Below are 21,830 nucleotides of genomic sequence, written 5' to 3'. Positions count from 1 at the left end.
TCGGCTTGTTCCATTTATTTTCCAGCGATAGAACATTAACTAGCAGGACGGAAGGCAAGGGCAGATTAGCCACTCGTCGCCTGATCCTCACAAGGCACCCGGATCTTTTTCCACAAAATCTCTGTTTCCTTCTCCAGCGAATCATCATCTGGGCCTGGTCGGGTGTCTGTAGTAGTATATCCCTCCCGTCCGACTCGTTGAAGAAGAAATCTTAGTCCAGTTTGAGGTGAGCAATGTCAGTTCTGATGTCCAGAAGCTCTTTTCGGTCATAAGAGACGGTAGCAGCAACATTATGTACAAAACAAGTTACGAACAAAATTATTTTATTTTTTTGCATGGTTGGTTGAGCGCCGATAAGACGGCAGCCCTCCCCTCCGGCGCCATCATAAACTAATATCACATACATTATCAAGCATTTCACACATATTATCCAGATACTGACTGTCAGCACTTGGTGGTCTATAGCAGTTTCCCACAAGAATGAGCATAAGGTGATGCAGGTGAACCTGTAGCCATATTAATTCAACAGCATTTGACATGACATCCTCTCTAAGATTTATAGGAATATGACTCTGAACATACATGCTTACACTTCCACCACTGGCAGTCTCTTCTGAAGATGTTGAAACCATGTATTGCTACCACTGTATCAGCAAAGCTATTATCTAAGTGAGTTTTAGAGATAGTCAGTATATGAACGTTATCTGTTACTAGCAAGATATCGATTTCATGAACCAATTTCATGAACCATATATTCATTTGAGCTATTTTTAGCCCATCACCCGGGTCCATAATGAGCACCTTCACAGTGTGTGCACTGCACTGACAAAACACCACCTCGCTCTCAATGGAGAAAAGTGTTTATTCTCCGTCCCGCCATTGACTTTGTGGGATTTCGCCTCTCAGTCAAGGTAATTTCCCCACTCCACTCCAACACTGAACCGATCCACCAGATCCTAAATCCAACCTCTGCTGCCCAGGTAGAGCTCTTCAACCAGACGCTCAAGAATGGCAACAGGGCTCACCTCACACAAGGGTGCACTTTGTCACCAGGCTGCTCCAAACACTGTTGCACTACCGTGCCAAGCAGCACTCCGCCACAGGGGTCTCCACAGCATCCCTCATGCTGGGACGTGAGCTGCAGCTGCCCCTGGAAAGACTCCGCCCTTAGCTCCCTGCTCCGGCTCAACCACCCATTCACAATGCTTGGGCCACAGTCGTGGCCAACCAGCAGTGGATGAAAGACCGTTTTGACAAAACACGGTGGGTTAGGCCACCAGTCATAGCCGCCTCTGACTGGGTCCAGATCAGATGGCCCAATCTAATCAACAAGCTCCAGTCCTTCTGGTCAAACCCTGTTTAGGTGAGACGGCAGCTTGTACCAGTCACATTCCATCTCTCAGACGGTTCACGCTGACATGCTAGCAGTCTTCACAAAGTGCAAACACCTCCCGGCCCAGGGGTTAACAAGCCCAACCCTGCAGCCCTACCAGCTGCCTCAGCGGCTTTGCCACCTCTGGCTCAGCCTGCTGTACAGTAGAAAATGTATGTTATTGTTACAGTGTTTGACCCTGGGGTTATGTTATACCCTACCCTCCAGGATCTGTATTGTTCAGTTGACGTTAGGATTAAAAGAGTACAGTTTAGCTCTGCCACCTGTGGTCGCATCTATCCTTCAAACTTAAAATGACAATTTTCACATTTACGGGAAGGCGCATCAGTACACCACCCTGAATCCCAGAATATAATTGTGTGAGGAAGTAAAGTTACACAAGTGGCTATTTGCTAATTAACTTGTACAAGGTTGGCCAATTGGGATTTAAATCCAGGAATCATACGCATCACAAAACTGGGTTAGCCCACAGAACTAAAGCCTAGGGATTAGCTCAGGAAGCTAATGCAAGTCTTCAGGTCTCAGGTGAGGTTACTCATCAGGCGAGCTTGGTTCACCGTACCACCTCTGTTACACAGACACGATAATGCAATATGTGCAGACAGAAATAGTACCTCTGTATCACACACTGATGATGACAGTATTTATTTCTACATCAGGTGATATTTCCTCCCCCTGTCAAATCTAGGACAAGGTTGTGGGAGTCCACTCCATATTGGATGACTGGATGAGGTAAGACAGAATGCAAACATTTAGTCACATCATCAAGTCAAAGGTACTGTAGACAACTCAAGCTCAGTCTGCATCTCTGAATGTGTGTCTCTGTCTGTGTGTGTATGTGTTTCTTTTCATAGTTGGTGAAGGGTGAAGCTACACTTCAAGAAAGAAAATCATGAGTGAGTATCAATGTATTACAATAGGAACTGATAATATATAGATAGGCCTATTTCCAGGCTAAGGTTCAACCCAGTCCGGCCAAAGAATCATGCCCACTTATTGGCAAGATAATAGCTGCCAGGGTACACTCTGATTAGGCTGCTCTCCGGTGATCTGCCAACTCTTGTCTTGGGAAACATCACACTTTGATTGCAAGAGTTCAGATAAGTTCAGCCCACTGCGAACATACGCAGGTGCAAACTGATGGAGCAATGCATAATGATACTCCAGCAACCGTCTGTCTGCTTTCCACAGCCTACCACCCTGCTAGTAGGACATAACTCTAACTAATGTAGCGAATTTAGGGGACATCCGGGAGCAGAATACAACCAGAAATGTATAATCACTTATGAAGCAAGTGTTAAAATGCCATGTATGAAATTATCTACAAGGGTGTAACAACTTGGGAATCCATGCAGGAGTTCCTTATTCAGGTTTGGCCCTCAAGGCAGAGTTACATCTGTAAGGTGGAATGAGACTATACCACTTGTGATGGCATAATATGCATGTGCTCGTTAAGTGGTATAGTCTCATCCACACTCTGCCTTGGTGACCAAACCTGAATACGGAATTCCTGCATGGACTGGTGAAGTCGTTACATCCCTATGGAGCATTCCATACAGGGCAGTATAACACAGAAATACAGAACTCTTGCGTGGATTCTGATGTCGTTTACACCCCTGTGGAGTGTTATAACTGTTATAATTTACTAGCAATAATGCTCTTTGGATGTTGTAATGTACGTTTATATGCAGTGTTATTAGCACCTGTTATGCGTGGCTTATAAGGCATTAGGAATGTGCTCTAATGCAGCATGAAGAGGGTTTGCATATGAAGTGTTACCAAATGTTGATGCACTATTAGAAGGAAAGGAAACTTGGATTCATGTGAAGACTTATTTTTTGCTGCACATTTCCCAATAGGCTGTAGTAAGCATGTGCAGTCTCAGTGACCACACAGGCCTTACAGTGATGATCTACTGTAGTTGGAGAAGATATATTAGAAACGGGCTTTAGGACCTTGAATCCAACTCCTTGGTGAAGAGGGCGTATGCCGGCTCTAGGTGGAAGGCATATAGCCGGACATTCGCATTTAGTTGGGAGTTTCTGGCTGTGGCAAGAGCAATGCGAGAAAAGGGGTGTTACTGAGATAGAGAGAATTCAGTTAAATATAACACATCGTCAGAATATACATTTGTCTCCGTTTATAGGAAAGCTCACAGAGAACATGTCGGTGTTGGCTCTGCAAGAGTACGAATTTGAGAAACAGTTCAACGAGGACGAAGCCATACGATGGATGCAAGAAAACTGGTAGGCTATATGAAATATCATATTGATGTTGGAATGATTGTTGGTGTATATGTAGCATAATGTCCTCATCATCTTATAAATAGAAACAGGAATTTCATTAATAAGAATAAAATAGCCTCTGTTTCTGGATGCTGCTAACTTCAAGTTTGCAAATAGTTTATGGTCTGCTTATAGGCTATCCTATAATAAAAGCTCCTATGAAGTTAGAGTATCGTCCGCACACAGTAGTTTACCATATTCACAGCATTGTTATGGTGCATGTATGCCTGCGGTGCATTAGTTACAATGAATCAAGGAAGGGTCCCTTGGTGTCAGTGAACTGACTGATCATAGCATCTTCTGATGTGACTTTCAGTGATTTGTCAGTGAAGAAAAGTAGTATGTTTATTTTAGGCTTTTAGGCATCTTACATTCACTGCTGCCCCATAGCTCGTGTGACAACTGGCAGGCTATGAATGAAAGAAACTCGACATTGGTAGGCGGCGTGCTGACAGAGGTAGACTGTTAGTTTATTACTATTATATCTAGCCTACCGTCCGTAGCGCTCTGGCTTGGAGTCGGTAGGCACGTTTCTCTGGCCAAACGGTCAGAATAACTAAACAAACGTGTTCATTCTTTGAAACAGAGCGATACGTCTATGATGCTAACCATTACAACCACATTCCTAAAAAAAAGGTGATCAAATTATAGCCAAACATGAAACATAATAATGGCACTGTCTGGATAGGCTATGTGTTCATGTTCTGGACATATGCTCACCAAAAATGGTTTAAGATCTTATCTCTTATTTTATAAGCAGGTTATGCTCAATCTGCAATCACACGACCCTCTTAATACTGGTAAGTGACTTCAGGAAATAAATCCCCATTATGCTTATTGATAATTTTTTATAGCCATCAGTGTCCAATTCGTCCACTGAGTTTACCAGTGTTGTAGCCTGTAAGAGGTTACCACTCATGCTTTGGTTTAGCCGACTAAACTCAGCGCCACAATTTATGATGGAGTTGAGCGTTTTATTAAAAACTTTTCAGCACCCAAAGAATAGCGAGCAATTACACAGAACAACGTCGTGTGTAATTGCGGGCTGGTCTTTGGGTGCTGAAATCAGTCGTGTTTTATGTTGTTTAACTCCACCGTAAATCGTGGAGTTGAGTTTAATGGGCTAGCATTGGTTATAAATTGACTTTCAAACAGATGCTCCAAGTATTTATACCTTTTGAAAAACCTTCAATGGACAGGGAGAAATCAAAGTTGTAACGCAGCAACAGCAGCAAACTACACTAATGCCACGTGCTGGTGTATGGGTAGGCTACAAAACTATAAAGTAGCTAAAATAAGTGTGGTAATTTGTTATAGTAGAAACATTTATGTTGCTATAAAACACTTAATTTAAAATGGAAATGTTCCTGGGTGAGTCCAAATGTGATCCTTGTCAGAATCAAGCGTGTGGAAACATTGTACAGGAGCTGTCCATGAGTTGGTACTACCAACTGACCAATAGTGGAAACATTGTGCAGGAGCTGTCCATGAGTTGGTACTACCAACTGACCAATAGAATGATGTCTGCTGACAGAGTGCTAGCCAATCACATCACAGCTGATCTGTGCCGACTCTTCTGGGAAGCGTTTGCAGCAGGGATGTCTGCTCTGGTAAGACCATGTCGCATGGTTCTGAGAGGAAATAATCATTCATGAGTGGTTAGTCATATTCACCCAAAAGAAAATTAAATAGAAAGATGCCTACAATAAGTGTATGAACATGAAACATGGTTTGAGAGAGATTTTCGAGCAGGAAAAGTAGTTGTAAATATTTGCAGCCCTTCAACATAAACTCCTAGAGAGGAAAATAAGCATTTCATGTTAACCAACCTGTTTCTTTCTCTGCCATACAGATACAATAACAATGCATTGCTTCATGTGTGATAGATTGTTTTGGCATATTTGAACTGCCTTCAATCTTTGGGGCCCTATTCAATCAAACCAAATACCTTAATGACACGTTCTGATCCATGTTCTCGTCAAAACAACACTTTCAAACTCGGTGGCACTGTAATTGAAATGTGTTCTCACTATGTGCTTAACCCCTCTCTCATCACATTTCTTGAATGGCCTACGGTATGTTGAGGCCTACCAAACACCAATGGGAAAGATGAAATGTTTAATGGTAGGCTGCTGTAGTAGCTGTCTATTGACAATGGTGTGATGAAATGGTTGCAGGGATGGACTCTGTAGCAGCCAGTACTAACATAGACTTATGGAAAGTGCACCTGAGTCCAGCGAGAACAAAACCCCTGGGGAGAGCGAGGACAGATGATAAGCTCTTTTGTGAACAACTGCGAACAATCAAGCTTATGCAAACCTGGCCTCGTTGTTGTAACAAGGGTTGTTCTCTGCTGCCTCTCGGCTATTGGGGTGCTCAATTATACAAACAGGAGAGAAGGGTAATGGTTGACTCAGCATTTCTGGAAATGGCATCTGGCCAATCCAGGCTTGCATCACTGCAACGGCTTCAGGGCCAGTGTGCTGAACTTGAAAATCAGCATATAGCTACCCTCACTTAATGGCTAAGTAAGCTGCCCCTGGTGTCATATTTTGTTTGCATAATTGTTTCTCAGGAATATGTAGACATTTGATTGGAATAAGAAACCTTTTCTCTTGCAGTGAGCCAACAAAGTGTCACTGTGACATTTAGATGATGACATTAAACAGATTTTTTCACAAGAGATCACCGTTCAAGTGCAATAGGATAAGCATAATTGTAAACATGAGTGTACGGCTCTGTGCCAGCAAGTGTTCAAACAACAACCTTACAGATCAGCTCACAGCTGGCTATCTGCCTGCAATTAAGATTAAGGCTGGTCTCAATGTCCAGCACACTGTGGCTGCCTGCCACTGAAATACACATATATTCAATTTACCTGCTGAGTCATTCTCACTGAATTCCCCACAGACGTCCCAAATGCTCAGCGTCAGTGATGGTCGCTTAATTTGCATAGGATATTCAGTCGTTGAAACCCTCAATGGGCTTCCAAGCAATTGGATACCATCCTCTTGGGTGACTGCATGTCATTGTAGAATCAGTTGTTTTGTGCAACTCTGAAGGAAGTGTGGTGGGATGATGGGATACCCATGTTTTAGCTTGTTGCGTGGACATACAGTATTTATTGTGCTCTTTGTTCAAATATCGCATGGTTCTGTCAGAGCATTATGGTGATAGATGTGTTGCTCTGATTAAAATTCAGTTGAGGTTTAAATGTGCAAGACAAATGGTGTTGTCTGTATGCTGTACTATTGAGGATGTGCCCATTCATGAAAACAGACCTGTAGGTCTTAGGAAGATTACTGTTCCTCCTGCAGTCTCATGTTACTTGTGTTACCGATCCAGTCCGACTTGTCTGCTTATGCAATCTTTGTTCAGCCGCCAAGAACATTTGTAGCCTTTTGTCATGTATTCCTAGAGCTCTAATCACTGGGTGGAGAATGCACTCCCAATGGGTTCATTAGAAAGGGACCCCTACCTCCTAGGAACTCCTATAAACGTGAAGGGATTGGGAACTGTAGGTGTAAGCAATATGCGTCAACTTGCCTTCTGATAGGCTGGATGGAATTTGCATCATATTGCTTATCTGTCCAATTGTTTCAGATCTACAGGAGTTCCTAGAGGGAGCAGGCAATGCTTCCATTTGGAATTCACCCGAAGTCTTTGGTCCTCAGTTATCCAGTATAATCTTGCCATCACATTCCAATTTCTTGAGGAACCTCCCAGCTAGCGCATTCAGTTCCTTGGAAGTTGTGGGAACATATGTTTTTGTTTTCACATTTGTTGTGGGAGCAAAGCCATACGTTTACTGACCGGTAAAAGTGAACGTAAAACTGAACAGATGTGAAAATGTTGCCTGTTCTGGGAATGTACATTTTTAGGTTGCAGGGAGGTTCTGAGAACATTTTACTCTGGTTCCCTGAAAGTGTTCCTGGGAGGTTTTATTAACGCTCTGAGATCGGAAATTATAGGTTATTTTAAGGTTATTAAATAACATTCTGAGAACATTCTCTAAACGTTGTGATCGTTTTGTTATGGTTATTATTTAAAGTTTTCTTAACCCTGTAAGAACTACATTTAAATGTTATTTGCTATCTTATTTGGGATTCACTTTTCTGAACTCCAAGCACAGATACAGTAGGACAACATGGACATGAACTTGTTTTTAAAAAATGCATTAGGCATTAGTAATGAAAACATATATATATTTATACAGTAGGACAACATGGACATGAATTTGTTTTTAAAAAATGCATTAGGCATTAGTAATGAAAACATATATATACTAATGCCTAATGCATTTTTTAAAAACAAATTCATGTCGTTGTACTGTATCTGTGCTTGGAGTTCAGAAAAGTTAATCCCAAATAAGATAGCAAATAACATTTAAATGTAGTATTTTGTGACTCGGCATCAGTGAGATTTAAATGTATGATCTTCTGTTCTCTACCCCGGGAATTAGTCCATTGCAACTCCAGGATGGAACTGGCATGTCATGTTTTTTTACGCATACAAAGTTGTTCATTTTAGTCTATTCAAACAGGTCCTATTTCAAAAGAAACAAGCACTCATTAAGGCCAGGTGTGGCCAATAGGTGGGCATGGCCAACACACCTAGAGCGAGTTTGGTTGACGCTGAGAACGGAATGTACTATATGTTTTCAAACAACATTCTTAGAAACATGTTCTGAACGTTGCTAACTTTTCCTTATGATTTTTATGGAATGTTTTCTTCATGTCCTGAGAACGGAATGTGAAGCTTATTGATGTTAATGTGTAGATTTAAAATTTTTAGAACATTCTCAGAATATTCCCAGGAACGGACATAAAAGAGAAACCATATATTCTCTGAATGTTCTAAGAACTGTGCTTCAGACAGATTTTTTTTTTTTATATTCCCAGAATGTAAAAATATGACATTAATCAGAACCACATTGGAACTTGTATGGAATGTTCTGTGGAAGTACTGCAATTCCCACAGAAGAACATTGTTTCTTGACGTTCCCGGAACAATTTGAGAACATTACTTTAAATAGAATGTTATGCTGAAGTACTGAAATTCCAACAGAAAATCATTGTTTCTTGACTTTCTTAGAACGATTTGAGAACATTCCCAATGTCAAACCAGTTGGAGAACGTTCCTAGAACGTTCCTATAACATTTTTGTGAAGTTCCTTAAATGTGCTGAGAATGTTCCAAAGCTATGCAACTATCCTGCACCATTCCCAGAAAGTTGTGGGAAGGTTGTATGCAAAATAACTACAGGACTACCACACTCTCACCAAGCTCTAACATATGGTTTTCAGAACCTTCTGTGCTAATTCCGCTTCCTCTCCCCTCGGTAGCTAATACTACATCATCACTGATTGTGACTCTCTGACAAAGGTTAACATTTTCCTTTCTCTAAGGTTAGGCCAGCTAGCTGGTCTCCAATGAGTTATGGTATCGACTCCTGGGAGTAATGTTTTGCATGCTGCTTTTCCCAGAGGGACAGGCTGCAAAGATTATGATGGCTGCTGACTGCATCGACCCAGAGGACACCCCTGGCTTGACATTGATTCACCCAGCAGCTCATCTGAATTGGGGAGACAGAGATGAAGATATTGGGTGAACGTTTCTCAAGAGAAAAACCCTCTCTCAAATTTGACTCTGCCATCTCGTCACAGTCCCAGCTGAGAGTTAAGATGCAGTAATTCCATCATCAAGTCAATTTCACCAAACAGCTTTTGCAGAGGCATAGCCATTTTCATCCCAACAGTGTGTCACATTAAATGTGTTTTTGCATTTGTGCAAGTGGCCATGAGGTGCAATATACATCTAATTTGCACCACTTACCATGCATCCTTCTATTCCCTAGTGATCTACATTTGGCACAATGGCAATAGGTCTCATTCAAACCTTTGCAAAGCAAAATGGGAATAGGTCTAATTCAAACCTTTGCAGAGCTTTCATTCTCTTCCTACTATAAATAAACCAGCCACTCACCATTACACTTTAATCCCTTAACAAGCTGAAACTATTATCTGCCAGAGCCAAACAACATCATTTGCCTTGTTGTACAATTATTATCAGCTCAACTGAAATAGGCAGTGAAACTAACAGTGTAAATGTTAAAGTGGCAATATGTAACCTTTGGGGGCAACCTGACCAAATTCACATAGAATTGTTAGTTATAGATCTATCATTCTACTTGAATGCAAGTCTAAGAATCGGTAGATCTGTTCTATGTGTGCTATTTCTATGCTTCCCATTCTTAAGTTTTGTTTTTGCAGCTTTTACCTTCGGTTTTGTGCAGAGGACAAGAGAGAGACAGTTTGCGTTGTTCTGTGAAGGGAGTAGTACACAGCGTTGTACGAGATCTTCAGTTTCTTGGCAATTTCTCACGTGGAATAGCCTTCATTTCTCAGAACAAAGGCGTTAGACTGACGGGTTTCAGAAGAAAGGCTTTGTTTCTGGCCATTTTGAGCCTGTAATCGAACACTGAAATGCTGATGCTCCAGATACACAACTCGTCTAAAGAAGGCCAGTTTTATTGCTTCTTTTATCAGAACAACAGTTTTCAGCTGTGCTAACATAATTGCAGAAGGGTTTTCTAATGATCAATTAGCCTTTTTAAAATGAGAAACTTGGATTAGCTACCACGACGTGCCATTGGAACACAGGAGTGGTGGTTGCTGATAATGGGCCTCTGTATGCCTATGTAGATATTCCATAAAAAATAAGCCGTTTCCAGCTACACTAGTCATTTACAACATTAACATTGTCTACACTGTATTTCTGATCAATTTGATGTTATTTTAATGGACAAAAAAATTGCTTTTCTTTCAAAAACAAGGACATTTCTAAGTGACCCCAAACTTTTGAACGGTAGTATATATTATGTATTTCACAGCAGTTTAGGTAGAGAATCATTGTACCACTTATTTTGCCACAGAAACTGAAATTAGGCGAACTATTCGAGTTTCAGCAACTGGGAAACAGCGGAGCGATTTCGGCGTAGTGCAACTTTAAATAATCATCTAATTTTGGAACTCATTCTTCTTCCCATTTTCATGAAATACACTGCCGTATACCTAAAGTAACACTTTTTAGTGTTAGGTTTTGTATAATCTCGTCCAACAGATGGCTCTCTCTCTCTGTCAACCTGTCTGGTTTCCCAACGCCACAGAATGGAACTTGAAATGGAGTCTATGGCAGGAACGGCAACAACTGAATGATCTCTCAGTCTATCACTATCTAGCGCAACCTTTAGAACCTTTAGAACCTTCCCCCTACTTTGTGGACTTCAAAGCACAAGCAGTGCAAGTGATTTAAGCAAGGAAGTGAGTTCGGGAAAATCTGAAAGTACGCATCTTAGAATTAGTTTTCACATACAACATCAACATTATATGCCTGAACTCAGAATCAATTGGTCTCACCCAAAATAAGTGTCGGAGGCTCGCTCCCTCTCGGTTTCCACTAGCTTCCATAGCCACAAATTTAAAACGGGTTAATTTAAGCTTAATTTAGGTTTAAGCATCAGGTTAGTAGTGTGGTTAAGGTTAGATTTAAAATCAGATTTTAAGAAGAGAAATTGTAGAAATAGGCAGGGTTTATGACTTTGTGTCTGTGTTGATTAGTGACGACTCTCTCCCGCCTCGATTTAGAGCCACACCTCATAGTCGTGTAATTTTCTCAGAATACAAATGGATTAGCATGTCACTCAGTAAATCCACACCCACAAAGTTCCAAACAGTCCCACACTGTTACCAGACTCTATGGGCCAGAAATTCGAGCCTGGGGACAAGGTTCGGTTTTGTTCGATGCAAGAAACACTGTATGTTCCGATCCAAGCCTATAGTACTCCAAGCCTATAGTGTTACGTAAGGGGAGAAATCTCCTGCTCCAGCTAATACAGATCTAAGTTACACAGCAGGTTAGCTAGCAGCTTTGACCAACACAGCTAGGGGGAGGGGAAGTGCCACTTATTGTGAACTGCTTGGAAGGTGTGTGCAGATCTAGCCAGCAAAATTGAAAGACTCCTTTGTATTACAGAAATTGAGCCAAATAGTTCCTGCCATTGTGCAGTATCTTGCTCAGGTGTGATTTATGCCTTCAGTTAAGATTTGTTTAGAAATCTGTTCACACTTTCCCTAGTCTCTCGCTCTGAAAAAGGCCTCTTATACTGTTTAAATATTCGCAGAGCAAGATAATTATCGCACCGATTTTTCAATAAAGCCCCAAACCAGTGGACATATTCTTCCACGAGTAAATGCACAGAGTTGCAGTATGTGGTTGTCGTTATGATCCAGTGTTGTGCGATCCTACATTATGATTAAAACCAGGTTCAGTCATTAGTTCTAATATGACCTAAATATTAAAAGTCATCAACGTTTTATTAATATATTTATATATAGTTCACGCCACTTGCTAGCTCTGTTTGACAGGATGACCTGATGCATGACGCAGACATACGACGGAATGCGATCCCCGCCACTGCTTTGCTCGCTCTATCAGAAATGCATTAGATCAGCGCCTAATGTTTTCTCAGCTCCAGCAGTGGCTTTGATACACAGACTCGGCTACCGCCCAGCAAGTCTCACCCAGCGATAAGGGAATGCATGGGAGCTGGCTGGCTCTCCGCGGACGCTGATGATGACTGGCAAAAAAGAGGAGCTATGTTGGATAGTTCTCAGGGATGTGAGAGGTGCAATATACTGATGAAGAAAAATGTCTACCACTGGTTGAGTTGTCAACTAACGGAAATTCAATGTGAAATCAACAAAACATTTCACAATGTCATTGGATTTAAGTTAAAAGTTGAATGGAGAAAAAAAAAAAAAAAAAATCCTTATGTTGATGACTTCAAAAAAATCGGATCAGTTTTCCACGTCGATTCAGCTTCATTACGTAACGTTTACATTTTTCAAATGATGTGGAAACAACGTTGATTCAACCAGTTTTTGCCCAGTGGGTTGTGCCATCACTATTAGTCAGGAACAGCATTTATGGTGTACATTTTCCTGTAATTTGGGGTTTTCAAATAGCATTGCATTTACATTTAAGCAGACACTTTTTTGTTGTTTTACAAACAGAGTTTTCATCTAAATATATCCTGTCTCATGTCACTTTGTGGTTCAATATTGTCAGAAAGGAGTAGAGTACAAATAAAGTGAAGAAATGAAGAAATGAGTCCAGTGTCAAGAAAGTCTAATTTTGGGGAATTGTTTGAAGTGCAGTGTATAAATCTTGTTTCAGGTGAAGATGGATTAATACACCTTCTCTGATGTTGTCATTCAGAGATGATTGCATATCCCCCGACTATAACCCTGACAGAGCTGCTCTGTTCTAATTTGCTTAGAGGCACAGATCTAGGATCAGCTTACACTCCCCCAATCATAACCTTAACCATGATGAAAATGCTAAACTGACCAGTGATAAGCATCTAGAGGAATCTTCAATGTGACCGAGGTATAGAGAGGCAGCAAGAGACACATTCAGCCCTAATGGAAGCTCTGACTTGAATGCTCTTGCCACTTGCCGCTACTACGAGTCGTGGAGGCATGATGTGAATTCACACTGACATCTCAAATTAATTTCCATTCCTGGAGGCATAGCTTGGCCACAGCTGACCTGATCAAGCAAGGAGAGAGACAGCCCTTGAACGCATTTGTAGACTTTGACCATGCCTCAGGTTTTCTCTGATCTTTGTGGGTTTTTCCCAATAGCAATACCTCGTCTCATGTTATTGTATCTCATTCAGACCGTACTCTGTAGGGTTTTTCACACTACTGAGACAAACCGAGCTGAACCAAACCAAGCTGTACTGAGCTGACCTGGTTACCTGGTTTCTAGGAACTGTGCTGAAAAGGACAATGTGACAAGAAAATAACCGAACCAGCAGAGTTTGGTTTGGGTTTGGTGCGATAGTGTGAAAAGGGTATTTGGTCCTCTACTTCCTAGTATCCACATCTCTGAAGCTTCGTACTGTTATGAGGAATCACACTGAAGGCCATTTATCCTTGTGACCTTTAACCTTTTTTTTAGTCTGAAGACAGTGTGTGAGGAATGTGGGGATTGTTGCTCATCTCGAATTCGCTCTGCCTCGCTAAGTAGGGTGCTTACTCTGAGTCGCTCCGTTCTTCACCCTTGTTTATTTACACCGAAACAACGAGGACATTCTGCGCTCACTGTGTGAAAGCAGATTCTTTGGACTTCAACTGCACTGCTCTGTCCTTTGTTCAATCAGTTATCAAGCCTGTAAGCTTTCATTTTTTTGCATTTTGCACAAAGAGTGACATGTCGTCAGTAACCGTAATGTCCTTTCAGGATATCGTTTGGTGTAAGATTGTTCAGAAGTGTTACAGTGATTCTGTCAGTATTACATTATTCACATGGTCAACACAGGCTAGTTAGGGAGTGTCCCTATAGGAAGTTAGGATCTATTACATCTCTATAACGTTAGATTTACTTTGTTTACAGAGCCTTTTTGTGTTGGTCAGGAAACAGTTCATCCTTCACTTCAAAGCAAATGGATCTATCCATAAATGTATATAGCTAGGGCCCAAAGGTAAACTTCCCATCTACTGACAACTCCAAAAACAACTCCAATCTGGCCTGGAGGATGGTACATAGGCCGAGAGGCGACGCCCTTGCTGTCATAGTTAGAGAACTCAAGCATAATGACAAGCCACATTTCCTTCCTCAATCTAACTTTGATCGTAATTTCCCTAAATGAGCTTTCTCATTTTTCCTCTCTTCGACCATTTTTCACAGGGAAGCTACGCAAAATAGTGCACTTATCTCCTGGTTCTCGTAGACCTAGTCAGCTGAAAAGGGCAATAAATAGTGCTGTTGCCACCATACGAAGCTGATGGTGCAGAATGGAGAAGGGGAGTTATTGCCATTTACGTTTTGCAAGGTCTAGGGTTTTCCCCAAAAATCTCATCAAATCACATTTTATTTGTCACATTCGCCGAATACAACGGGTGTAGGCCTTACCGTGAAATGCTTACTTTACAAGCCCTTAACCAACAATGCAGTTCAAGACATAGAGTTAAGAAAATATTTACTAAATAAACTAAAGTAAAACACTTTTATCATAAAGTACTACTGCATATTTTACTCCCTCTGTTCCGAATGCGTAATGTTCACAAAATTCCATCCTTCACAGGAAGAAGTCATTCCTCTTCTCAGCCCTCTACGCTGCCTTCATACTAGGCGGTCGCCGTGTGATGAAACGAAGGGAGAAGTTTGAGCTGAGGAAACCGTTGGTGCTGTGGTCCCTCACTCTCGCAGTGTTCAGGTAAGAGGCAGCAGATATTTTCAACACCGGTCCAGTTGTTATGGGCTTTCGGGGTTTTGCTCGATTTCAATTTCGAGGTTGGCTCTGTTTGGGCGTGGCTTGCTCTCATTTGAATTGTCCTCATTGGTCAGGATGTGTTGCACCTGTCGCCTCATTAGTCAGTCGGTAGTTTCACCTGTGCTTGCAGAGCGGCTGGCGGAGTTCTCAACTTGGCATGAGCGATGTCGGAAGAGCGACACCACTGTTTAGCTCTTCCTCTTTCAGTTTTTATCTCATGTCTCCCCTCTTTGGTTTACTCCACATTTATTTGCACTCCCTTACCTAAGTTGTTGTGGGTTTTCTTTTCCATTAGTTTGTCTGATGTCAGGCAAATCTAGTGGACGTCCATGGTGAGTGTTTGTTAAGACCCTACTGGAGATGGCTTGGCAAGCACCCAGTCAGTAAAAGTCTATGGATGCCTTTTAGAACCCATTTTAAAACCCCACCTGTTTCGTTCTGGTTGTCAGTTGGCCATTTGTTAGTTCCCTATTTCTGTTGAGTGACGATTTTTGGTTTCTTATTGGGGAACGTTAACACAACCAATGCACATGCTGTAAGCATGTTGTATAGCATTAAATAGCTATATATAACAATCAGGTCAATTATAAAGGTATGTTCCCGGATAGTTTTGAGTAAAGAACTCACTGTGTAGAAGTCGTCCTGCTGCAAATGTTCACCTGTGTACATAGGCAGTAGTTGTGTAAACAACGATGCTGTACAAACTTTGCTGTGGCAGGAGTGACCGTATTCCAGGGTTCTTGGGCTTGACTTAGTGTATTCTGCTAACTGTTTTCTCTGTCTGTCTCTCTCTTGTCCAGTATATTTGGTGCTGTCCGCACTGGGAGCTACATGACATACATTCTGATGACTAAAGGGCTCAAGCAGTCAGTGTGTGATCAGAGCTTCTACAACGGGCCGGTCAGCAAGTTCTGGGCCTACGCCTTTGTGCTCAGTAAAGCACCAGAATTGGGTAAGATGACTGACTTCTACTACTACTACTAGTATACTACTAGTACTAGTAGTATACTACTACTACCATTATCTGAAATAAAGTGTTTTACATGTGAATGCCTTTTTGTGTCTATTGTGGTTTATGAGACTTTGTGGTATTGAACATATGAAAATATGTTAATAATTTACATGAAATATCTCTGCCCCCATGTGGCTGAAATAACCCACCCGAGGATCGGCACACGGATCTGTAGGCATGAAAATGCTGCCATGTCAGACATGTCACACACAGTAGCACAAGAAACAAATGACGTCTTCAAATATCTTTTCTGTCCTCAATGCCCTCAGCGACAGGCGTGCCCTCTCACCCCAACGGGTGCAAGTTTGGATGACCTTTCGCTCGTCCCCAAAGTCTGTCTGGGAATACATTTTCTTCCTGTGTAGCCCTTTTTGTATTTGCCCAGTCCTGCGGTCACTGGGGCTCCACACCCTGTCAGCTCTGAGTACGAGCCCATAGCAGGAGCTCCCTCTCAGGGGCACATGGAGGGGGATAGAAGCCCCTACCCTTAACGTGGCTCTAGCGCTTTGTTTGGGTGGAGCCAAAACTGCTGGCCCGTGACCAACACATTGAGGCCTGCAAATAGAACATAGCAGCCACTTAGCCAAAGCACTGCTTGCTGTCACAGAGGCATATGGGAGGCAGAGAGAGAGAGAGAGAGAGAGAGAGAGAGAGCAGCGAGAGAGCAGAGAGAGAGATGCTGTACAAACACACACTCTCTCATACACACAGACGGGGCCACAGAGCTAACTCTGAATCCTCTGGTAGTTTTCCACTTTCAAGCAGTGGGTTCACCAATTAGTCAGGTATGGTGGGCCCCGTTTTGCAGAGCAAAGTTTAATTTTCTTCCCCAAACCTTTAAAAGCGATACACCCTAGAGACTGCTCTGTTCGCAGACATTGTTAATATATGTTGACGTGAAAGTACACCTACAGCGTAAAGATTCTGAGTGAACCCACAGTGCATTTAATCTGTGATTAAATTCAGACCTAGATGTATTAAACATGACCAGAGATACAGCATCCACTTATAAAGACAAATAGAAGGCCAAGTTGTAGAGCACAGTACAGATTTATTTGGGTCCTCACTTCGTCTTATCGCGCTTAAATGTTGTCATCGTGATCTTACAACATTGATTTGCCAAGAACATGGTGTTAGAAGATAACAACGAAGTAGAACTCAATGCTAGTAATAAGTGTTCCCTGAAATGAAAGGTCTGAGCTTTTGTTCCCTTCAATTTGTAACTGTGAAATGTCCCATTTCCTTCCCCTTTTCTAACTCTTTCTCTCGCTCAATGTCTCTGTCTCTCACCTTTTGTATACTTTCTCTGTCCTTCCCTCTATTCCTCTCTCTCTCTCTCTCTCTCTCTCTCTCTCTCTCTCTCTCTCTCTCTCTCTCTCTCTCTCTCTCTCTCTCTCTCTCTCTCTCTCTCTCTCTCTCTCTCTCTCTTTTGTATACTTTCTCTGTCCTTCCCTCTATTCCGTCTCTCTCTCTCTCTCTCTCTCTCTCTCTTTTGTATACTTTCTCTGTCCTTCCCTCTATTCCGTCTCTCTCTCTCTCTCTCTCTCTCTCTCTCTCTCCACACCCACCACGCAGGTGACACCCTGTTCATCGTGCTGCGGAAGCAGAAGCTCATCTTCCTCCACTGGTACCATCACATGACTGTTCTGCTGTACTCCTGGTACTCCTACAAGGACATGGTGGCCGGCGGCGGCTGGTTCATGACCATGAACTACGTGGTCCACGCCGTCATGTACTCCTACTACGCCCTGAGGGCGGTCGGCTTCAAGGTCTCAAGGAAATTCGCCATGTTCATCACGCTCACGCAGATCACCCAGATGCTGGTGGGTTGCGTGGTGAACTACCTGGTGTACTCGTGGATGCAGCAGGGCCAGGAGTGCCCGTCGCACATGCAGAACATTGTGTGGTCCTCGCTCATGTACCTCAGCTACTTTGTGCTCTTCTGCCAGTTCTTCCACGAGGCCTACATTGACAAGACCAAGAAGGCCACAGCTAAAGCAGAAGCCGCCGCAGCCGCAAGGAAGACCCAGTAGACGCGTTTGGGGGGAAAAGAAAGGAAGAAAAGGATGTACACGAGACGCGGTAAACAATGACTGGGGAGATGGGGAGAATTATCCAGGAATGGATGGAGAGATGCATGGGTGATGGATAGATGGGTGGGTGGAGGAATGAAAGTGGGAGGGTAGGCTGGGGTTGTGTGGAACATGCAGGAACAAAAGACAGGCTGCTGTCTGTTGGTGCTTTAGAATACTACTAACGTGCAAATGTCAAATCCTTACCTACCAAAGCACCAAAGCACTATCAACCAAAGCGACAAACAGTCAGTACGTCCTTCACCTGATGTTTCTTTGGCTCCCACTTGATTCTCCATATTTATTATAACAATATAAAATAATATCAAAGGGACAGTTACATTTATACCAGATAAAGGAAATGCATCTACTTGAAAGGTGTTACTTGATAAATAGGAAGTGTATTGGTACTTATGAAGAATGAGGTGGCTTCAAATTACGATTGAAACCATCTAGGTGTTTTTTTGTCAATGTCTTTTCTTCATCATTCTTTGTTTTTCTGTTTTGCTATGTCGAATTGTTTTAGACACTGGGAGTGTGTGAGAGGTAGACTTTTGTATGACGGCTGATGTATGTTCAGTGGATGACTTGTACCGATGGAGTGAACGACACTGTAACTTCTGTATCCATCTTTGCAACACAACATTTTCTCTGGTCTTAGGTTTCTCTCTAATTCTTTCATAAAATATGCATTTCATCTTGATAAAGATCAGATATGGGCTTAAAGATGCTAAAGGGCATCCAAGGGGAAGGCTGCTTAATTAGATACAAACATCTGATCTGAAGGCCCATTTGAGACAATAAATCATGTGACCACACTGTATGTATGTGGCATGATGGGAAACGGAGTCTGACAGTGACCTGTTCACCTGCCTGTAATGACCACACAAAGTCACCGACCACATTGGAAAGTGAGACCCCATACATTTCCAAAGAGTTTAACTAAAGAAAAGGTCTCGGAAAAAGGCCTCGAGACCGGTGGACATCGAAGTGAGTTGAATTTAAAACATATTTTTGGTTAAGAGAAAAGCATGCAGTTGTCAAAATTCACTGTTATAACTTTAAGTAACCTGTATCTTTTAATGGTGTCTGTCATGCTATTGTTCATGGGATATTAACGTATCAACCAAGAGTGCAAACAAAGGAGTATTATGCTGCCGACGGTGTCGTTTCTGTTTATTTTATTCTCAGCAACGACTGTCTTGGCATCTGTCATTAGTGGTTTAGTTGTATGTCAGTGAAGGTAAAGAGTACACATCATGCCACAGCCGTAAGCAGCTTGTATTACCACAGCCGTAAGCAGCTTGCACATGTGTGTGAGAGCTGCACGTGTATGAGAGTGTGTGAGAAAGTGACCTTTTGCACCTCATCTCTTTAGCATATTGTTATTTTTCTTAACCAATAGCTAAACTGGTTAAATTGCATACCAGGGGGATGGTCTGACCAAAAGATAGCAGAGATTCCACCTGCTAGTTTTGGCTGAGAAACCGAAGCCACAACAACATCATAGTAGATCATGTCTCTAGTGTCTGTTGGATACTGAGAACAGCTTCACACACAGCCACACTACATACAGAAAATAGTTTGAAACATGCTTCATAGGTACGATGCAAATGAGGTCGTTTAAAGTTAAGACTATTAAATTAAATGACCTGAGGCTGGGGGAATTATGTAAACCACTTGCAGAAGGAACTGCATCTCACAAATTCGAACGAAAATAATTGAAAACATACATTATTCTATAACATATTGGTAAAAAGTAAAACTATAATTATCTCCCAGGTGAGAAGATTTCATTGCTCATTACAACTAAAGAGAGGAAACACCCTTGCAATTGACGGCAACAAGCGTATCTGTCTGTACAAGTGTCACGAACCCAACAATCAGGTTTACAGTAGATGCTATAACATTGTCAACTTTGTAAGAGCACATGAGTATCTACCCTGCAATTGGTTCAATTTGAGTCCAGGTGGGTGATAAGCGATCATGCAATACTTATGGCTACTATCGTCATAGAGATTATTCTATGGCTATCTACTTGAAGGTGCCTCGAAAGATAAACAAGTTATTGTCAGATAAACTCAATATCCTTTCTATTCCACCGTATCTCCGTTATCATAAGCACTCCATTTTAGAGAGTCGGTCAAAATTGAGATTAGGATGTGTGCGTGCGTGCGTATGTTTACAGTGCACAGGAATTCATTTCTGTCACTGCTAAAGTATCATACAGTACAGCCTTTTCAGATATAGACCTCCTCTGCGTAAGCCTACTTCACATTGGCTTAATTGTATTGGCGAGAAGGATCACGTAAGATGAGGAATAGGAAGTTATAAAAAACCTATGAAGTCAGCGTATGTTCAATCTATGTCCAGCCTTTTAAATGTTTACTTACGCTGGTCTAACAAATGGTTAAGCGTTGCGCCAGTGCATGTTCCCAAGCTCCACATTGTCAAATGATTCAAGCTCGTACGCATCATGAAGCGGATTTTAAATAAGACCATCCGAAATACAATCTATCCGCAATATGCATAATGCGCCATTATCAAACGCAAAATGACTTGATACTGGATGACAAAAAGGTTGCATTTGGCTTATTACCTTGCCTGCAATGGAGATAGTATATTTGCGGCTGTGTAAGATGCTCTAAGTAGAAATGTCCCCACTGCCACTTTGGGTTTTATATTCTAAAATATATTCATCAGATTAGTACAATGCTGAATTATGTTATTTATACCTTACCTTTAAAGTATCTTTACTTATTAACTTGAACTTTCATAATACCCCCCCCCCCCCCCCCTAAAAACAGGAAGGAGATACAAAGACATTCATACACACCACCAATAACATCACCTATTCGACAATATAAAGGGTGACGGTTCACATGACTGCGATAGCAATGGTGGACCAACAACCAATATGAGCCCTTTCACATTACCCTCATTAAATATTCACAATGAAGCTCCGAAGCTAATTAACTAGTGGAGATAACCAAGTGGCCTGACAACACCAATTCTTAATTACCGTGTAATGCAACAGGCCTTCATATTTGCATTGGTATGACACCTTCCCCGGAACATGTGCTTATGGTGGCTCTCACTTTGCATAATCAAAGGAAGATTCGCCATGAATTTGCATCCACAAACGTGCACCTCTGCTTAAACATCTCTCTGAGATGAATCGATCTGTTTTAAGACCATCCCGAGCATATAATGGGAAATGCATATTCAAAGGGGGAGATGCTGGCTTGTAGCTGTCGCTCACGGTACACACCATATGTAAAGAGAAGCCTACAATAGGTTTGCATATTTACTACTGGGTCTCTTACCCTTTAGGGTTCAAATGAACTATTTCCTTCAACATGGCAGTAGCATACAGTATGTACCAACATAGGAGGACTATGTACAATTATACAATATATTAAGACTATGAATTAAATATAATGGAATTTATGTGAAATAGTGAGTACTTGTCTAACTGGCACTACATACGGCTGGCTATTTACAACATTGGGGTTAATTGTATTTCAATTCCAGTTAAGTTAGGAAATCTAAATGAGAAGATTTAGGCAAAAAAAAAATAGCATGGGAGACAGAAAGAAATGGCACTTGACCAAGGTATGAACTGAGTTACAACTATTTCACCATTTGATCTGAGATACAGTAGAAATGGACCACGGTACTGATACTTACTGTGGGAAACAGGGAAGACTTAGAGCTTCCATGTGGCC

The 21,830-nt window shown here is 41.8% G+C and overlaps 1 protein-coding gene across 1 annotated transcript; it reads left to right on the top strand.

Moving 5' to 3' along the window:
- The first annotated feature begins 3,412 nt into the window (after positions 1-3,412).
- On the top strand, positions 3,413-19,261 carry LOC120062248 (elongation of very long chain fatty acids protein 6-like). The gene is made up of 4 exons (XM_039012073.1): positions 3,413-3,639; positions 14,830-14,961; positions 15,819-15,970; positions 17,606-19,261. Exons 1-4 carry the CDS (start codon positions 3,557-3,559, stop codon positions 18,061-18,063), a joined length of 825 nt encoding a protein of 274 aa, XP_038868001.1. The 5' UTR covers positions 3,413-3,556; the 3' UTR covers positions 18,064-19,261.
- The last annotated feature ends 2,569 nt before the right edge of the window (positions 19,262-21,830 follow it).

This window comes from Salvelinus namaycush, chromosome 17, assembly GCF_016432855.1.
Source record: "Salvelinus namaycush isolate Seneca chromosome 17, SaNama_1.0, whole genome shotgun sequence".
Taxonomy (NCBI): Eukaryota; Metazoa; Chordata; class Actinopteri; order Salmoniformes; family Salmonidae; genus Salvelinus; species Salvelinus namaycush.
The sequence above is the reverse complement of the archived record's forward strand: the minus strand, read 5'-3'. Positions and strand labels throughout refer to the sequence as shown.